Consider the following 21,431-nt stretch of genomic DNA (forward strand, 5'->3'; position numbering starts at 1 on the left):
CTGATGTTTTTGGAGCGTTATGGCTGACGAGGATGTGAATTTTCTTTCACGCTTTATTCAGTGAGAAAACTTTAATTAGAACAGTGAAAATCTTATTTGTCGAGGGCAGTGCTTAAGTGAACACAATATTATAATTTCTTAAACTGAACGCAGCCTCTGTCATTCAGTGTTTTACGTGTTGGGTCAGACTTTAGGAGGAATTGAACGCGCGTGTTGCGGGTACAGGTGGAAGGGAGAGATGACACACACTGTACAAGCAGGTGTTAATGGTCAGGAAATCAAGAGGAATGGTCAGGTAGGGTGTTAGCTGTCCAACGCAGGACTCTATCTTTACATCCTGTCCGTTCAGCACTGTGTGAACTAGAAAAAAGAAAACTTTTTTTTTCTAAAAGTCTTGCTGGGCTCTCAGTGTGCGTGTGCCGGGGGCGCGCATGGAGAGAGAGACAGCGAGCCGCAAGGTGAGGCTGGACCGTTTTACAAACGAGGGGCTCAGAGGTTAGAGAAGTGCAGGAGCTGATGATCTGTCACACTGGTAGACTTATTAAAAATGTTCAGGGGTCATGACGGCGCCCCCCTCACCGTGGCGACCCAGGCAACCACCTATAGCCTATCGCCTATGCCCAGAACCGGCCCTGCGTGGGACAGTACAAGTTATGCTGGATGGGAATGCCGACGTGAAAACAGGGAGGCTAATTAAACAGTGGCGATCCGCTGCAGCTTAATACATAAATGGAAAACCCTGTAAAGGATCAATGAGTCTGGCAAAACATACTCAACTAAGCATCCCTGCTCTACCCTGACAGAGAGGGGATGGCAGGTTAACTAAGGGGACGCATTTTGGTCATTTTGCTAACAAGAGGGACACCACCCCCCCCTCATCCCCCCTCAAATCACCTACTGGCTGTGGAGAATGTCCAAGTTAGTGCATCACTAAAGCTTGGGGATAAATGTTAAGGCAAAGCAGGAAAAGAAGAACTTGTATTTGTTTAGCTGTCAGTAGAAAATCTAGTTTTCAATATCGCCTGAATCTCATCGACTCCTGAAAAATTGACAAGATTTTTTTTTATACATTCAAGTCATATTCCATTTGGTGCCTCACATTACAAAGTGATGTTGTCTGTTTGCCTTTATTGATGTGCAGAATTGGGAAACGACAGTGAATCCCATGGGCTGCTCCTGCTGTTGAAAGTTCCCTTTTTCTTGAGGTGTGCAGGCATGCAAAGCAAACACTGTGCCAAAATGAAATATCTTGATGTGATAGTTCCACTTCGTCTAGCAACTGAGCACCTTTCCTCTTCTACTGCACTCATCCAATTTGGGCCTGGCAGGCCCCCGCAGCGCGATGGCAGCTGACGATAGCTTCCTTGCCATTTATCAACTGTTGAAATGATACTTCCCCTCATAGATGATACATCATTCGGCAGGCCTCGGGAACTCAGTTGCCATTGTTGAGGCTAAATATGCCAGCACTTATCACTCAAAGCAGGTTGAGAGCACACTGGGTTATTGGGTGTGCTAAGGATGGAAAGGGGGAGGGTTGTGTCTGGCATGTAAATTCCAATCAAGGCTCAGATATCCATCAGGCACCCTGGCAGACAGTCAGAATCAATTTGTGGAGGGAGGACTCGCAAGCACTTTTCTTTGTTTCTGTTTCCATCTGTCGCTGCCTTTCTCTCATTCGCACTTCTCGCTTCGCTGTTTATCACTGTCTTCCTGTTCTCTCCTTTTCATCTATTTACCTCTTACCCTTCTATCTCATTCTCTCTTTCACCATCTATCTGGCTGTTTGTTTTCTTCCCATATCCTCAATGTTTCTCCTTCTTTCTCTGCATCTTTCATTAAGCTGTAATAAATCAGCGCTTTAATTTGGTGGGTGGTAGAGGATGTGAAGCTGGGTCATTAATGCCTCAGGGGAATACACCCACAGCACGACGGATGGATTTCCTGCATAAAGAACGACAGAAATTTTAAGCAACCAGGCATATACACACATGCTCATGCATTCACGTGAGCATGTCAAATTGTCACACATGCCAAAAAGGCATGTGCTCACTGAGACACATGGACGGATATGTGTAGCAGAGCATGGACAGGTAGTATGATGAGGCAGCCTGGCAGACTTGAGAGATGGGCAGGTAGATTGTATCAGCATCATCATGCCACAATCCTGCAACTCACATCTTTGTGATTTTCAAGTTCAATAGGAGGATTACATGGATTTTCTATGGATTGGAAAAATTCTAGCTCTTCTAAATCCTCTCTGCATGGACGCGAAAACACACACTATACAAGGTGAAAGGCAGGCTATATTTCTGCATTGACACTGCGCAGACACAGCTCTTGGATTTCAGCTCCAGAGGTGACTGTGGGCTGCTAAAAAATGACATAGACAGTGTGGGAGAAGAAATACTTTGGCAGTGAGACAAGATTAGGTAAGAAGCTAACTAGTGTCTCTGAGTCTAATATGACTTTTTTGTTGAGAGGTTTTTATTGATTTAATTAATGTGCTGATTTAATTTAGAGAGGCATTAATATATGAAAATACTGTTTAATGAGAGCCATAAATTCTTGGATGACCAGGGCCTTTAAGTTCCTCATCTGTTAGCTTTAATTGGGGCAGACTTGTTTCTAATTTCTGCCTTATCTATATGTTAGTACATGCTTCTGACCAGCTATTCTGCTTGAATAGGAAGCAGTCTATGAGTGTAGATGGAGAGTACAGCATCACTACATGATGAATTAAGACATACCAATAATGTAATTGTGCAAGAATGGACTCAACAAATGAGCAAGAATGTTTTGCTTTATTTAAACCTGACATGCCAGATAGACTGTGTTATATATCGGTTGCATGGGATATATTTTACATCCATCCAACCTTCAATATAAAGCATTTGAGAGACACAGGATTTTTTAAAAGTTTATTAGGGGGTGATTGGTTAAAAATTCTGGCAGTCACATTAATTACAGGATGTATTAGACATGCTCAGCTCAAGTAAGTTCACTGGAATGATTTTCTAGCAGGGTTGGTGGCTCAAACTCTTACAAAGACCAATCTGTGGAAAAGCAAAAACATCTTCTGCCAAAAGAGGCTTTCAGTTTGGTTCTTTGCTCCTCTAAAAATTAAAGAACTGATTATCGGATTTGATCAAAACTGCCACTAAAGCTAAATATAAGCTAATCACTTCACCAGTCATTGCAGTGCAGCTTTATCCTACCTGTAACTATCACAAACTCATGCTGAAGCAGGTCAAGAAAAAGCAAAAAACGTTTTTATACCAGAAAAATTTTCAGTGCTGTTTTTTGCTCTCCTAAGCAAAGCAATGCTGTCCAGTTCTGATGAAACTACTGCTAAACTGTTGCTACATCCTAGCAAATAGTGACATCGGCAGCAGCCACTGCTGTAGCCTTTAGGACATTTAAATCCCCCCCCTGTGGCTAAACCCTTGTTCTCCTCAGCTGAGGCTGATTGGCCTGGTCTGTCCTCAGACCTGACGCAATCGTTTGAGGCTAGAGCTTTGCAAGATGGATCTGCCTGATGGCAGACATGGAATCTGGCCAATCCATTTGCTCTGCAAAGTTACAGTAAAATGCTGGTCAGTTTTTTTAAGACGTGGAACTAGTTGAAATAGTGGATCTCAAACATCTATTTTCTTACACGCATAGAGCAGAAAATGAGCCTCAAAACACACTTATGCACCAAGGGACTTAATCCAACCTATTTGTGCATCACCTAGTGCCCAGATTGCACAATTCATAACTTGCAAAATGTGGTGGGCCATACCTCATTTCACTTTGCGCTACATGCTTAAGACAGCAAAATGCACTCTATCAGTATAAGACCCTTGCAATTCCTTTAACTGATCTTAGTTCATGTTGCTTTGAACCAGTTACCTCTTGACTTAACACTTCCTGAGCTGGTGTAACAATGCGGGGATGCAAGATTGTAATCCCCTCCATTCATTGCAAAAACTTGCAGGAATTATTAGTGGCAGCATTAATAATACATCAGCAGGCAGAAAGACAGTGGACTGAATTTAGAAAATATTTCAGTATCAATTAATCCATCATACGGATGCAGAAAAGTGCTGGGTAGTACATGATTCTTTTCTGATTTTATGAGTGCTATAAGTATGAGTGCCATTATGCAACATTTAGCATGTGAGCCATGCTTTTACTTAGCCACCATCACAACAATATGACATTTAATAACAGTTATTACTCGCATTATGATGGTTTATATAGGTTATGTAATCTTTGGGAAATGTCTCCCCCACAATGTCATTACATTTCACAAGCAGTGTAGCCCTGACAACCTACAGCTATCCTGTCTCTTTCTTCATTTCACTCAGGTATGCTTTGCACCTTGGACCATACATGCTTTTCCCCATTGAGAATTCATCAGAATAATGCTTTCTTGGAAAAAGTGAGTGACACACTGTCTTGGTAAGATAAAATTAAATGAAACATAGAATTATTTCCTCTTTAATCACCCCAAGGTGGGATTGACAAGTAATTCAATAAATGTCAGGGTGTATACACTGTCAGGCCTTTTTAATCAATCTGTAAAGCAGCATTTATTAATTTTATCATAGAGGACCAAAGAAAGGAGCTTAATCAGAATAATTGAAAGCTGTAAATGTGTGGCTTGAACATGAGGGGATCTGGATTTGCTACTGTGCTAGGTCCTGAGGAAGAAAACAGCACACCCACACAGAGACCTGTAGGAGCAGATGAGGAGAATGTAAAACCATGACGACCGCCTGCTCATCCAATGAAACTGTTCAAAGGCCGAATCTGGAGGAACTCTACAATGTTTTATTGATTTCATCTACTAAATCCACATGTACTCTGAGTAGTAAATGGAGATGAAGCAGGGAAAGAGGCACAATAGAGCAAGATGTTTGGCCCACTAAAAAATACACCAGAGTTCAACATTTGGAAGGTGGTACTGTTCTTCGGTGCACCTGCAGCATAGAAGCAGCTTGGCTGAGCTTTAACATGAGTCAAAAGTTTTCTCAGGAGGTCAGACAGCTTCACATTAGGCCAGGAGATTTCTGATACAGATCTCTGATATAGTTCAGTATGTCGATAAAGCAGCTTCTTTGTTTCTTTTTTGAAACTGGCACCGTTTGCTGTGGTTCTGCTGCAGAAGGTCTTAAAAAAGTTACTTGGCTTCACTTAATCTTAGGTATGCTTGAATCAATGTGTTTGCCAAAAAAGAAGAAAAAATGCACTTCGAGGAATGCAAATGGTGTTAAAATAAAAGACTAAAAGGAAATTTCTTCACAAAAAAAATGACTATGAGCTCTCTGAGCAGACTTAACTGGTGGTTAAATTAACAAAGTGGATGTCAAAAATTTTCAATCCAAGTTATGAACAAAACCACAGATGTCATTCTGCCCTGAAGGCAAAAGAACAGTCTACTGAAAGTACTAAAAGTAAAAGCTGTACCATCTACATGCAGCACATATGAGACACCATGGCATTTACTATGAATTACTGTTTGACTCAGTTTCGGTCTTACAAGGAAATTGCCTGGCTTTTAAGCAGCTAGCTCAATTATGCTGCAGGCATTTTGTTAAGGGAAGAAACTGTAATTCAGAAAACCAAAACAATATTCCCAAAAACAAAAATGTTGCATAATGTCGAGGGGCACTGCAGGGTTAGGTGATAGCTGTGGAATAGCTTGTGGAATACATATCATACTTTGAATCAGTAAGCTGATGGGTTTCCTTAATTTTGTAGAGTTCTTAAATGTGGAAACACTTAAAAATCACACATTACAAATGTTGTGTGTGGCCCTCTGTCCTTTCCTTTACTTGAAAAGGCATGTGATTTTCAGGCAACACAAGATTTTGCAATATCGTGTCCAACTTCTTCTGTTCATATGGCTGGAATAAATCTCTGATAAATCAGTGGGTGACTGGAATTTGCAGATTTTTCAGCCTGCTTGGTCACTTGATCTGTTACCAGCCAGTCATCAAAGTATGGCAGATTCTGAGCCAGGCTAACACACAAGTCACTTTATGCTGTGCACACAACAACACGAGCACTAAAGGTGTTAACATGTTGGCAGTGTGAAGATGAGGTGTTCATCAGCAGAGGAGAAAAAGCACTGACCATTGGACGATAAAACAAAAATGTTTTACTGCTCCTGCTCGTCTTGCATCACTGTAGCTCTCTGATCATGGTTAATGAACACATCCTTGCTGCTTGTATGTATGTCTGCACTTCCATTCTCTGTCTGTTTTTTGCCTCTCCCTTTCTTTCCTTCAGGCTGGGGTGCATGGTATGATACATTCAGTTTAAATAATATTCCAGTAATGTTTATTTGGTTAAGGTGGGATACCTATATGACCAAACCTCTTTGTATGAGCACATGATGAAAGCATCACTTTTTTAGTAAGTAATTCAGATGAATATTGATTGCTAGTGACAATAAAACGTGACTAAAAAAATCTTTTTGCAACTGAAAAAGATGTTCACTGAGGCAGTGAGAAAGAGGCACTCATGTAAGAGGCTGTGAGTAATCTAAAGAAGAAGTCAGATTTAAATTACTATGTAATTTATAAATCTTTCTGGAGTCAGTGAGAGGAAAACTTTAACGTTAAACAATGACGGATACAGACTTTTCATGATTGTTTATTTCAAAATAAAGACTGTATACAGAAAATGAATTTCTTGTATTGTTCTAATACAGTAGATTTCTAGGTTTTACTTTAATGGTGTAGTGTGTGAAATTAGGATTATCAGCTAACTGTCAATTCTAGATTGTGATACTCATCTGTCTGGTTGAAATAACCATCAGAATTACAAAAAAAAAAAGGTTTGTCTGTTGTTAGGTTCCTGTGGTACCACAGAAACATGCAAAATGCAAAAATCCTAGATGGTGGCCTCCATGGAGGGGATCCTCCCTTTATATGAATAACAGGCTTATTCTGAGTTAATTACAAAAAAAAAAAAACCAAATTGTACATCCTCCATTGTACACCTCCAGCATAATTTATGGCATTAAGGTAAACAAAAATACAAATGGTTTGACACATTCAAACATTCTAGGATGGATTTGTTTGTCTGCACTTTGTAAACAAATGTTTTTAAAAGTGCTATATAAATAAAGTTATTATTATTATTACCTACGCCAAGGAGGTTATGTGATCGGAAGGGTTTGTTAGTTTGTTAGTTTGTTTGTTAGCAACATAACTCAAAAAGTCATGGAGGGATTTTGATGAAATTTTCAGGAAATGTCAGAAATGGCACAAGGAAGAAGTGATTAGATTTTGGGAGGGATCTGGATCACCGTCTGGATCCAGGAATTTTTTTGAAGGATTCTCTACTATTGGGAGATAGGGCTAATGGCAGAGGTCTGCACTCTCAGAGTGCTTTTCTAGTTATATTATTGTTTGAGTGAGTGCAGGAGATAGTCGTGTGATTTGGCGCAGTTTTACTTTGTTTTTTTTAATTAACACTTAGTAAACAATCAAAACGTAGAAATTGAAAAAATGCATTTTTATTTTGTTGCTGGGAATTATTTTTTAAGGAAAGAAAATTGGTGTTTGTCCAGAGCTAATTTTGACTGGGAAAAAAATGGAAATCAGAATTGGCCAACAAATTTGGTTAGGTGCATTCAGCTTTCAGTCACATGACCAGCACAGAAACCTAGAAGCAAAAAGAGCATAGAACAGTGGTAGCTACAACTGGGCATTTTTATTGCCCATATCTTCAAAATGACACGTTTACATCACCTGAAAACTGCAGAAAAACTAAGATATTAATTTAAACTCAAATTTGTTGTTGTTGGTTTTAATTAATTTGGACTCTTATACCCCAAAGGCACGCTGTATACATGAATGAAATCGGACAGACCAAGCGGGAACTTTGGTGATGTTTATGCACCACTATATCTACTCTAGACCCTTCAAATCCATCAAATCTACACAAGTACAGACAATACTTTTGTAGATTTGATGTCAGTTGGGTCAGTAAAGCTGCAATTTTGAAAGTGTTAAGCACGAGATTATTTATCATCATTGCATAGGTGAGTACTCATTAACTACTTTTAGCTAGCTTCTTTTACTTAATGACAGTAATAACTGCCAGCTGTCAATGCTGTAGCGTTAATGGCTCTGTAATGCCTGTCATATTTTGACCTCATCAACACAATATGTATGGTCTTCTGGGTTTTTATCTTTTTGATGGGGCTCTATTGAAGTATAACCCAGGCTTGTTTCCTCATCTGGTAGTTGATCCAACAACTGTCTTTTGTTTAAAAAAGCTGCTCAAAATGTCTATAGGTGGCAACTGAGACCCTCAGCTCTCTTCTCTGTAATTAACAGTTATACAAAGCTATCCTTTATTGCCCACCAGGGATTTGTTTTCAGTAAGCATGTGACGTCATATGAGAGCTATGAATAGTTGGGAGTCCATGGGAAATTACAGACACACACTACTGATGTAAATTAAGTCTGTAAGGATTTAGTACAAAAGCTTTGTAGAGACTTGGATTGAGCTATAGAAAGGTGATGCCAAAAATTAAAACAGTGAGCTTCTAATATCCAGTTTGAAAGATTTTTAAGTATTGGCCATCGGATAAAAAGGCTCATATGTGTTCAAAGGGAAAACCCATTGATATAAAGAGTTTTGCTGACTGAGCTGTGTCTGTATCATTTCCCTTACTCTCTCCTTTTCTCACTGTCTTCTTTACTCTGTCCACACACATGCTCACTCTCTCACTCACAAACAGAACGCATGTATCGGCTTCAGCTCTGAGGAGACAGATTAGAACGTTCTCCAAACCTCACACTGCTCCTCATCTGCAGCAGCCTGATAAGCCCTGGAGTGACTGACTTCTGCAGAGGAAGAGAGAAAAGAGATTCCTGCCTGAAGCTGTCACCAGTGGAACAAAATACAGTGAAATTTACCTAACAATTAGTTTAGCTAGGTGACCTCCCCGAGGGATGCACATACAGTATGTCCCACTCATTAAAGGGTCTTGCTGTTGGCGCGTTAAGGCCTGACTTTATCAACCTTGCTTTTAGCCCTGAGGTGAGAGTGAATCTGCTTATTCTGAAAGGTCAGTGGCCTGGAACAGGGAGGCAGAAGAAATCGAATATTGCAGACTGCTTTGAAAACCCCCTGGTGCTTGCTCCTATTTGTTCTTGGGGCCAGTAAATCAGTGGTTTGTTGTGGCCTTAACCTCAAGAACTGCCAGCAGAGCAAAGAAGGCGGGCAGGTGGGGGTAGTGCCGAGTAGTGTTATTGTCATGCAACAGAGAGGTAGTCAATAAATTTGATAGAGTTCAGCCCCCTGGCACTTTGTCCACAATTACTCTTCTCCACATAGATAGCACAGAGCAGCAAAAGCTGTGCTTGGCTCTCCCTGCAACTCAAACCAGGGGTATCAGCTTTCATTTCAGTGATGAGGATCATCAGCTTAGTCTTAACAACACATCAGTGCTATACAGCAAGTAGGGATGGATAATGTTACATAGAGCAAGACATCCATGTCAACCTGGATTTAGCACTACAGTAGGAATTATCTGATGATGCTAATGATGGCTCTAGTGATAGCCGATTAATTAAAATGGTAGAGTGATTAAATCAAAAGGTCACGATCGGGTTCATCATCATTCCATTTGTTTTATTGTGGGCAAGCAGCGCTGGGTGTTCAGCTTATCTCATCCTCACAGCCTTATTGTGTGAATATATATTCATCATGAGAGCATTTCTCTTCACAGAAGAAGGTGGCTGAAAGGCCCGTATGAGATCTCAATGGCTTTCTTATTGATTGGAGATGTTTATGCAACAGCAGAAGCATTGTCTTCACAGTAATAATTTGGAAATATTACTCCAACAAATAAGTTTGCCTGAGTTGTGTGGCCAGGGGAGGGTGATGGATGATACTGAGAATGTATTGGGACGGCAGACACCTCACCCATTAATCTGCAGAACCACACTGTCTGTGTCTGTTTGCATGGCAACATCAGCTCCCCATTACTCATTTAGCTGCCACCCATTATCAGTGTGTTTATGAGAGACTTTGGCTCTAAAAGATTTGGAGGGTACTTTAGCCTCCCCTTCTCAAACTCTTGCAAGCTCACTGAGGTGTCAGTTCTGGGTGCTAAAGCCACTAAATTGCTGCACTCACCATTTTTCAAATAAAAGCATCCCAAGTGAGGTATCCCAGAGCCTCTTAGAAAATTCTAAAACTTCTAACACAATTAAGCACTTCAGTTAGGAATGTTGTGATGTTCCACAGCTCAGTAACCGATGGGGGTAATGGAAGTTGTGTCAAAGTGCACCATTATTTAAAGAGCTGTAAACTTTAGTTTTAAATACTTCTTCAGTGAACTGTTGTAGAGTAAAATAAAGAAGAAAACAATCCTTTTGCCCTGTGGTAATTCCACTTGCTCCTGTGAAGATGCTATGTGGCTGCAGGCTGCGGTTGTGACTTTGTGAGCAATTATCTGTCACACTTCCATTACCGGGCATTTTGTGTATGAGGCATTGTTCAAAAGCATAAGCAAGTCTCTCTCGGAGCCACTATCCGTGGGGGTTCTGCACAGGGAGAATTAATGTTCGAAGAAAACCTAATATCAACCATCATTCACTGTCTGTGTACAAGCACACCCTGGAGTGTTTACTTATCCACTTGCCTTTAAAAAGAGAGGGAAAATGATGATTTTGCCATTTAGGAACAGACTTGGAGACAAATAAAGCAGAAAACAGAAGGCAGTCTGGTTGTGAAGCGGCTGGCTTTGCAGAATAACCCCAAACTGTCAGCTCAGCCTTTTAAACAATGACATAAAGCCTCTGTAATGACATGACTTATAGTGTGCAAAACAATCCAGATATCCAAAGCTATGTAATGATGTGGTCATTCTCCACCTCCAGTTACATTGGTGGCTGGTTCCAGTGGATTTTTTATTCATCTTTCTGTTTAATTGTCTCTTTGCATCTCTGATGCCAAACACTCAGCCAAACGAGACAGAGGCCAACACCCACCATCAATCCGCATGACACTCATCGCGTGGCAAGCTTTCTGTGTCCAGACCTCTCTGGCAATTTCAGGCCACTAATTAACCGCTGCAGGCTCGTATTCATGTATTGATCCTGCTTCAAGTTTTCTAATCCAGGGTTTAACCTGGACTATTTCCACTTTGGCGCTGTCTACAATGAAAATGTATTGTTTCTCATGTGACTCCAAAGGGATCTTTTGCCTAAAACATTTTTTTTCTTTGGCAAACTGGCCATATCTGGCTTTGGATCTTTGTTTTACACAAGTTCAAAGATTGGCATAAAATCTGAGTCAAGCCATTGCTATCAGGTAAACAGCATCAGTCTCTACATAGACTGGATTTAATAAAACATGCATAGAGGTAAAACTTATGTATATATAAAGTCATTTGTGATTATACAATAATGTTGCTCAGAAAACACAGCTACATTCAGATTTACAAAAAATAGATTTTGTTTCAGTCAGATGAGATCCCTAAGTTTATTTATTTACATTGGATTTCCATTAGTTGTTACTGCAGTAGGAACTATGTCTCCTGGGGCCCATACAAGAGAAAATAAGACAGAGTATACAAGATTAATCAACTACACAAACATTTGTGAAAAAGAAAATATAAACTCACAAACAAGCCAAGAACAAATGTAGCTCATCCTTTCATGAACACACAGATGAATTAAACATTAGTGTAAGTATCTTAACTTTAATTTGTCTGCTGTAGTAAATCAAGTATCTTGTAACATTCACATGCAAGATGTTACATGTGTGCATGTGCCAAACTGAATCTTCTTTTAATAGCTTTATCCCCTTATCTCATTTAGAATGTATCTTATTTGTGATCTGGATTAATTGTTCTGGATGAATTGTTGTGTCAGTTTACCAATTTAACATTATTCTTTACGTAACAGTCCTTTTGGATTTAGGCAGAGGTAACTTGAAGCTAACCCTGAGAAGCTGATGGACTGGCTTGCATTGGAGTCCACGTCTGTCACCAGGTAGATCCATCTTGTAAAGATTCAAGCTGAAACACTTGTTCCTGATCAGAGAATGACTGGACCGGTCAGTGTCATCTATGGAGAAAGAGGCGGTAGCTATGGGCATAGTTTAGATTAAATGACTGCAAGCCTGTGAAACAATGCTGGCCATTAAAGAAATTAGCATAGATGCCGCTGTAGCAGTAGTTTTATCAGAAGTGGACAACATGTCTGCAGAGCAAAGAGCTACACTGAAGGCTTTTCTTGTTGAAAAACAGGTGTTTACGTCTCTCCCAGCTATGAAAAAAGTTTGATTTCAAGCTACCATTATCTAGTCCAGTGCTTCCCAAAGTGTTGGCTTTGGCCCATCATTTGGCCCCAGAGCCTACGATTGGTGGGCTGTGAGAGGCCATTTAAAATAAATTAAATTCATAGAAATAAAAAAATATCATGTTTGAAATTATCATAAAGTACTTGATTAAATGTCAAGTCTCAGAAATAATACAAAAGGCAGAAATTTTAACTCATGTCGCCTTTTTATCATTTATTTTGTCTGCTGTATACAACTGGTTCTAAGTCCTAAGTGAAAAATTAAACATTCAAATGAACATCAAATAGTATAAATTATTACAATACAATTCAGTAAGTGTTAAAACAAAATATAAAGAACAATATCCTGACAGGAGAAAACACATCTCCAACCAAAGCAACAAGATCACTGCAAGGGAAGATTGAATGTTTTCTTTAACAAAGAAGGACACACCGCCTCCACTGCGATTCGACCTAAAACAAGGATGGTGACTATAGCCATTGATTGAAACATTGACACTTTCTGGTTATTTAGCCATGGTTGTACAAGTATGGTTTTGGTGGGCCCCAGAGGGTTTTCAGGTCTCTTTTTCACATTGGGCCAGATAGGTTTGGATTTTTTCCCCTTAACAAATAAAATCATCATTTAGAAACTGCATTTTGTATTTACTTGGGTTGTCTTTGTGAAATATTAAAATTGGTTTCATGATCTGAAACATTTAAGTGTGATAAATATGCAAAAAAAAAAAAAAACATCAAGAATCAGGAAAAAAATCGGCAAATACTTTTTCATGGCACTGTATGTATTATTATGTGGTTCAGGCTACATGAAAGTCTCTCGTCCTACCTTATCCATGACAGCCTTGAATGCAGCCCTTCCACATTGTCCCTTGTTGAGCAGTAAAAAGCCAAATGGGCAGCTCTGTTCTTGGTGAACTGAATCTTTTTTAGCCCTAATTGAGTTCTTTCGGTTCTTCTTTGAAATAAAAAGGACATCTGTTGCCATCAAGCCAAGCACCTTAAACTGATTGATGTCCTCATCTTAAGAGGAACGATGTACATTCATCAACATCAAACAGATGTAAAAACACCCGAGTGAGCTGACAGTATCCATTAAAATAACCTTTGCCTGAGGTTGATTGTTGTCCTTGAATAATTAAAAGATACACAATTATTAAAAGAATACTACATTCTAAAATCTTATACAATAAAAAAAGTAATAATTAATGATTAGGCTGAGCCAATCATTGTAGAAATGAATAGTATATCATTGTGTTATCATTGATGGATCTCACTTAACCAGTTATAAGCTTTTATTATTGCAAGGTATGGTTTTGGGGCCTTAATCTCAGTATTGAAAGACCAGCTGTTCCTAAACAACCTATCCTCCTATCAAAATGAAAAAATAAATACTTGAAGTCTTGAGAGTTTTCGTTTGTTGAAAAAATGTAATTAAAAAACTTGGCTCAAAAGAGTAAACAGGGTTTTTCTTAAATCCCTAAAATTCAATTAGTGACAAAGAAAATGACTTAACAGCATAATCTATGGTGTTTTTTTGTTAATATCAGGCCCTAGATTGAAATATAATAACTTCTCTTTGCTTCTAACTTCTCTTCTACAGGGTGCCCAGTAGATCTCAGTAAAAGGAAGCCAGCAGACATCATGCCAGCTCCTTCTCACATCATCACACCTCGTGAAGTCACAGGTGGATTCAGAGGAGGGAGCCTGTCTTCCAGAAACATCCTCCAACTCAACGGTAAGCACTTGAATCCACAGCCCACTGAGTCCCGTCTGTGTTTGTGTACACACATATGAATTAACTTCAATTTCCAGAACCATTTAGTTTGTGTTTTTTAAACATGTTTTGTGTGTGGCTAACATGTATACTGTATGTTTGTTCTAGGTCATGCATTGAATAGTGTTTTGTTCTGGGTTTGGACAATGCTTCTGACTTAATCAACCCAACCAGATCCATTTCACATCCTTCTGTTGGCTGCACCACTGAACCACTCAATTTTCAGCCTAATTGAGCTTGCAAAGGCATCTCTGGTGGCTAGGCACAGTCCTGTTTGCAGTTTTGTGTGTGTTCGTGCAAGCATGCATAGTCTAAGCAGAGGAACACACACACTGGGGGAAACCAATTTTTTCCTCAATTAGAGAAGCTGTCACCAGTCAACTTGTGTTTATTTCTGAATTTGTCCTTAAAACATAGACCAGAACTCAAACACACGCACAGTGAGAATAAGCATCCCAGTAAAAAGAGTTTGCAAATAAACAGATAATTGCTGTAATGATACAAAAATCTGGCAGGTCTCTAAGTTAACACATCCTTTTAGAAAAGACCTTGGAATGTGGTCTAATTTTGTTTCACAAACATTTGCTCATAGCACACTGATAAAATAACATGCATATAGAAGCATGAGCACACAACATGTACTTAATGAATGCATGTATACGTTCAATCAAATTTGTTCCCCTAAACTGTTGTAATCATTTATTCATTGCTGTCATTACTGTGCAAACAAGTTCTGTTCGCTGTTTACTTTGTTACTTTCCTCCTCCACACTCCCTCTCTTCTCCACTACTGCTGTCTCCCCCTTACACTGAGCCCATTCCTCGCTCTACTCCAACATCCCATACCATTTAAACATACAATGTACTGAACTGCTTTCGCTGAGTCGCAACAGTAAGCTTTGCTGAGAGTGTGCTCTGTGTGTATGTGTGCACTCAGTCACACTCCTGTCTGCCTGTGACTGTGAACTAAGTGGTGTAGCCAGACACTATCTGGTCAGGTGATTGGCAGTCGCCCCAATGCCTCTGTGATAAGGTGACGGAGGAAAAATGTCCAGGGATTAGGAGTGGCACAGGAGAGTGAGACAAAGAGAGGAGGGAACATAGATGGATGTATGTGTTAATACTAAAAGGTTATCACATGACTGTGAAAGATAAGGACAAAATGTATGTAACTCACTGATTGTGTTGCCTCCATATGTGCTTCTGGTTTTTCCTGGCTGCTAATAGGATTTCTTTTTTTTTTTTTTTTTTTAAAGGTACTGAGTTGTCAATCGTTGGCTTTTTTATTGATCTTCTGGTCTGCTGGAATTGATTCTTTTTGCTTTTATTGGTTCATCACGTTGACTCCAAGTGCTCAGCTCCCTGCAGCTAAGGAAAACTAATGCAAATTGGCAAAACACAAGAAACTGGAACCCCACTGTGACTCCACATACACTGAAAAAACACTGGAAAATGGAAAACACGTGTATTCAACACTTTCTCAGTTTGGCAACACACAGGCAATGTGAAGATTCCAAATGCAAAAGTTTCAGCCTACGAAATATCACCAGCTTTTTCAGCATCCCACTGTTAACACATCATGCTCATGGAGATTTTAACAGTTTGTCTGTTTTGCTTTAATTCTTAAGTTCAGCTGCATTAAATTCTCTGCCAGTGACATTTATGACACATTTAATATATGGGTTACTTGGCATTGATGCAGTTTCCATATCTTAAAACAAACTTGTTTCAGTAATTTTAGCTCTCAGACATTTATCTTAATAAAGGCAGCCTTGAAAACTTTTGAGGCCAACATTTCCCAAGTTTAAAACTCTGTCGATGTCTACATACCTTCAATACTTTGTTTCCAGTTAGTTTTAGAAAAGTACCATGGTTTGATATGTCATTGATATTAGTATGGTAAATTTTTGGGGTGTCTAGCTGAGCTAAGTAATGTTCTTGATGGTATTTAGATAAGCTTAGATATTTAAGCCTTTTGTCATTGTTTCCCTGCCATCCTTCTTCTTCTCTATCTAATCATCTTTGTCATCAGCTTTTGAAGTGACGTACCACTCACTGAAATCATCCAAAAAAGTTGCTTCACTAAGATTTGTGTCCACTTTTCCTCAGCCCAGGTTAATCTGGATGCATGATGTAATCCATAATAACAAGGTAAAGCTGTTTGAAGATGACAAATCTGTAACTTGAGCAGCTCTGAATTTCAGGTTTGTTAAAGTGAGTGTTGTTCAGAGTGTGGGATTAGGCAAATTCATCTATCAAAGCTTTTGAATGGCTTGGAAAATTTACATGATCCTATAGACAGCCATTTCTTTGAAATCCTCATCAAAACTACAAACCACTTTCTTAGTAACAACACACCAACTTTTTTTTCAGTAACCAGACTCTACTTTCCCAAACTACCATCACCAACACCATCTATCATATAACTACACACCACCTATTTAGTCATCCTGCTCATCCCCCAGTGGACGTCACATTTGACCCAGTTAAATATGCGGGGTGGGGCGGATGTGGCTCAGTAGGAAGAGTCGGTCGTCTTCCAGTGGGTATGTGGGTTCGATCCTCAGCTCCTGAAGTCACATGTCAAATAAGACTTGGGCAAGACACTTTACACCAATATGCTCCCACTCCATCATCACTGGCATGTAAATGGATATGGCTAGTTCTCGATAGAAAACTCTACCGTTAGTGTATGTATGTGGTGAATGGAGTGAAAGGGTGTGAATAGGTAGGTGTGACTTGTGGTGTAAAAGTGTTTTGAGTAGTCAGGGACTAGAAAAGCACATGGGCATGAAGAACAAATGATCTTAAAAGCCAGAATATTTGGAAGAATTTTTTTATCAGGCCCTCTGGAATCAGAATTTCTAGAAAATATGGAAACCTGGAACTCTTGGCTCATTTTCCTAACACGGAAACCACATGGTAAGTGAGAGGTAAAACAATATCCAGATAAATATTATGCTGCTGTAGAGAATTATTGAAACATTCTCCTAGTTTCATATCAGAGTTCCCCAAAATAGATGACATTTAAAAGAGCTAAATTATGTTGAAGTTCATATCCAGTAGTGACAGTAGTTTATGGATAATAGTGTTAAGAATAAGCTACATACTGTAAATATCAAGTCATGTCGCATGTAGTAACACCTGCAGGCTTGAATTCTATACTTATAATAATGATAATAGATTAAACTTAATTTATAGAGAACTTTTAAAATCAGAGTTACAACATGCTTCACAGCATAAAACAGATGTACAGTTAAATTAAGATGGACAGAACTACAGAGAGAAAAAAATAAAATTACCAAAACAATCAGTCAGGAAGTTACAGGTTAAAACTCATTAAATAAGACATAGATATAATAAGCTATGTTAAAACCAGTTAGACTTAGTTAAAACCCAATTAAAACTTTAACATGTTTAAAAATCAATAAGATAAGATAACCTGTGTTTAAACTCAGACCCAGTGAAAGTGCACCAATAAAAATGGGTTTTATAAGACAGATTCATTGAATGATGGATGACACAGCGGTAAAACTGTAGTGACCAAAACTTTAAATAATGTAAGAAATGTTGTTGCAAATGCATAATTGAGTCACTGTCAACTGCTTTCTGTCTTTATATTGTGTGTTCCAGTATATTAACATTACATTTCCTAGTCTTCTTTTATACAGCTGATGAATGTCAAATTTTTAAGCATGTTTGGCCCAGTTGCTGGAGTTTAAGTGCCAGATGGATTGTTATGTATGCAAAGATTTATGGTTTGTGATTCAACTCTGGCTCTGCACTGGGCTTTGTTGGTAAACTTTGTTAATTAAAGAGGTAGTGAACATGTTAATTTTTTTTTTTTCATCTTTACACTGAGATATCTGACTGAACCATGATAAAACACATCAGTGTTGGTGTTATAGTTGAAATTTGCACCAAACTGATAAAAATCTGGATTTTACAGCTTTTAATTAGCTCAAACGGACATCTGCCTTGAAAAATCTTTTCTGAAAAGGTGGGGCTTATGTGATGGTCGGTTTCTATGTCACAAACTCTATATAAACGGTACAGCGTTACCACCTCTGACTGACTTTCCCATTCAGAGACCACTCCCATCCTCTCCTGCCTGCACCTGCACTGCTTCAGCTCTGAGAGCTCCGGCTATTGTAATGCTGCTGCTGGAGCCAATGGACCAAACAGATAGTGCTCAGAACCACCACGGTCCGCCACCACCCTATAGCCTGCTGCAGGGGACTCTGGAGGGAAAAACTCCTCCACTTTAAAAGATCGCTATGAGGCAGCTGTGTTGTGGGACTCTGTATCTCTCTCTGACAAGGGGACATCACTGTCAATCCCGCCTCATCTGGAAAATCCCGTCCTTTTCCCCTCCCTCCTCTCAGTACCAAACTGCTCACTTTCTGAGCATTTTTTAATTACGGAGGTGGGCAGGGTTAGCTCTGAGCCGGGGGTTTACTTACACTTTAATGGGACAAAGTGGTTAAAATTATGAATGGCAGCCAAACTGAGTGAGTCGATAAACCAATTAAACATACGTAAGTCTTTTGATTCAGACTTTCACAGATAGGCACATGGTGTTTGGAGATGATGTGCACTCTGTCATAAAAGCTAAATGTTCACTGAAAAAGTTCCAGAAAAAGGGGATTAAATAGACTGGAATTGAGTTGGAGAGCCTTCGGTCGTCTGACTACTTTAAGAGCTTTTTACACTGCAGGTCACACTTAACCATTCACACCCATTCACTCTGCATTCACTCATTGATGGCAATGGCTGTTATGGGAGAGGCCCTCTTTAATAACTAATCACATTTATATACATCCATACATATTCACACACCATGATGCAGCAGTGGCAGAAAATTGGGGTCAAGTGTCTTGTCCAAGGACACATTGACTTGTGACTGCTGGAACTGGAGATTGAACCTGCAACCAACTCTCCATACTGTGCCTCAGTTGCCTCCCATCTCTTGAAATGATTAAGGATCATGTGAAATGCTTTAGGAAGTCAGCTGATGTAGAATGAGATGTAACAAAGCCCAAAGCTGAAAGTCATGCAGTTTAAAGGTCATTGTACACAAGTTTCAACTAGGACAGCAAGGTATTTCATTTGAGTCCAATCTTACATAAAAAAACTAAAACATTTGAAAAGAAACATTTTTTAAAAATGATGAAGTTAACATAAGATACAAACAACAATATTTACTTAACATTACAAGATAGTGTGCTTTCAACTGGGTGGTGTCCAATGGGCAGTTGGGATACCTTTCATTTCTCATCTGGTTATCAGCAGAGGTTTAATGACTTGGAAATGCCATTTAGCTCGATAGGTGGTGAGCAGTTTTGGTAGCTGGTGTCCACTAGCTGGAGTGGTGGCGTGTTTATTTGGGGGAATAGAAATAAAAAGGCTCTCCATATGATTCATTCTAGATGATGACACTGTATGTGACAAATGGATGAATCAGGTATTTAATTGGATATTTAGTATGTGCAGAGGATGGAGGTGAAATATAATTTGGGAAAGAGCATGTCTGTTTCCCAACAGCAGAGCTCTGGCTCAGTTGTAGCGGTGCCAGTTGTTCGACTGGACTCTTGTCTGTGTACAAGCTGTTGTTTCTCGTGCTCCAACAATACTTTAATCTGTCAGCGCCTCTCTCCCTTGGACATTTGGAGGGTTTTTGGAACATATGGTCAAAATGGCAAAGAGATTAGATTCCACTCTGCTCAGTAAATATATTCATGATTGTGGCTTGTCTCCTTCACAGCGAGGAATGCTGCACAAGCACACAGACTGGAGATGGATGGGGATCGCGTGCCATTGTACAAACGTGGGATCAGAGCCGACATCATCATGCCTGGAGAGCACAACCTAAACGAGCCTGACAGTGGGACTCGCAAGCTCAACTGCATGGCTGCTGTGCATCAGCGGGAGGGCAGAAAAGATGCTAAAGCCACTGAGGTCATGGTGAGGTCAAACTTTGCACATCGCCAATAGGGAGACAGGAATAGCAGCTTATCTGTAAAGTGGGGACACAATGGTCTTTCTCTTTGTGTCTTTTTTCTTACATCTCAAACGGCAGCGCAGCAGCTTTCATTCTGGCTCAAACAACATTCCGTGAGGGAGCTTTTATAGATGCATGGTGCCTCTCTGAGACAGCCCGGGGTTGTTATAATTCTCGTAGCAATGTGCCCTTCAACCCTCTGTGTTTTAGTGACTGTACAAGAAGGTGTTAATTGTTCTTCTACCTGAAGGCACATCTTGTTCTTTCACCCATGGGTGCACATGTTAAATGTGATTTGGCTGTGGAGCATGTCTGTCTCAGACTTTTACACCTTACAATTCCTCTTGTAAAATACTGTTTTAGCTGTTTCACACCACTATAACAGGCAACATGGTGTGAAATAACTTCATCTTGCTCAAAGAGGAAGAAAACTCAAGTTTTGAGATTTTATATTTCTGGAATGTACATTAAGTTTGATTTGGTCGATGCAAATCCCCATCAAACTTGTAGTGTAATACTCCTGAAATCAAGCCTCAGTTTAACAGACATCAAGCCAAAAACATTGATCAAACATGCAGTTTAATCTTTCTCATTCTGAAAATCAAGATATTCAATGTTTTCATCAAAGCCATACAGCCCTTCCAACAATGTGCTACCTCATTTAATCACATTTATGTTTTTGCCCTGTATTATTCGATTTTTGATGAAATACATATCTCATGAATAGGAGATTTCTTTTGGTTTACAAAACCACAAAGAATGCCAAAAAGTATGACAGGGTTCCTGCAGATCCTTGAAAAGTCTTAAATTGGGCATTTGAATTTTATGGCCTAACGGAGTCTTTTTTTATTTTTTCACCAGTGAGATGGCTTAAGTTTTAGAAGGCACACTGACAAGACATGTCTATATCCAATCTGTGTTTTCTAGCCAACCTTATATAATTCTAATCATTTTATTTTTCATGTAATATTTGCGTTACATTTGATGGTATTTATAGCAGTGCTGCCTGTACCCTATATGTGTCAGCCCCACCAATCAGTGTGAGCAGGGTCAGAGGCGACCCCCAGTGACAGAGACATTAGTGAGTAAAATAAATGCACAGAAAATCTAAAGAGATGTATTCAACCATACAAAGAGTTGTTAAAGGCTGTCCCAGAAAACAACGCAAAAACAGTGGCAGCAATGTGACAGCTGTATAGTAGGGGTTAAAAGTTCTCTTTCCAGATGTTCATACTCTCTCCCTCAGGATTAGCCTAATTCTGCTTTCTGTATCAAACAATGAGCTAAGTTATATAACTTTAAATGAATATTTAGCATCATGGCTTGTTATGTTTTAG

At 39.4% G+C, this 21,431-nt stretch overlaps 1 protein-coding gene across 1 annotated transcript in view; it reads left to right on the forward strand.

The window, feature by feature from the left end:
* nphp4 (nephronophthisis 4) overlaps positions 1-21,431 on the forward strand; it is a 312,689-nt gene that overhangs the window by 247,807 nt on the left and 43,451 nt on the right. The window contains exons 18-19 of the mRNA XM_041799567.1: positions 13,921-14,055; positions 19,858-20,057. Coding sequence (XP_041655501.1) covers positions 13,921-14,055; positions 19,858-20,057 — 335 coding nt within the window. The remainder of the gene's footprint in view (positions 1-13,920; positions 14,056-19,857; positions 20,058-21,431) is intronic.

The sequence above is a fragment of the Cheilinus undulatus genome, linkage group 11, assembly GCF_018320785.1.
Source record: "Cheilinus undulatus linkage group 11, ASM1832078v1, whole genome shotgun sequence".
Lineage (NCBI taxonomy): Eukaryota > Metazoa > Chordata > Actinopteri > Labriformes > Labridae > Cheilinus > Cheilinus undulatus.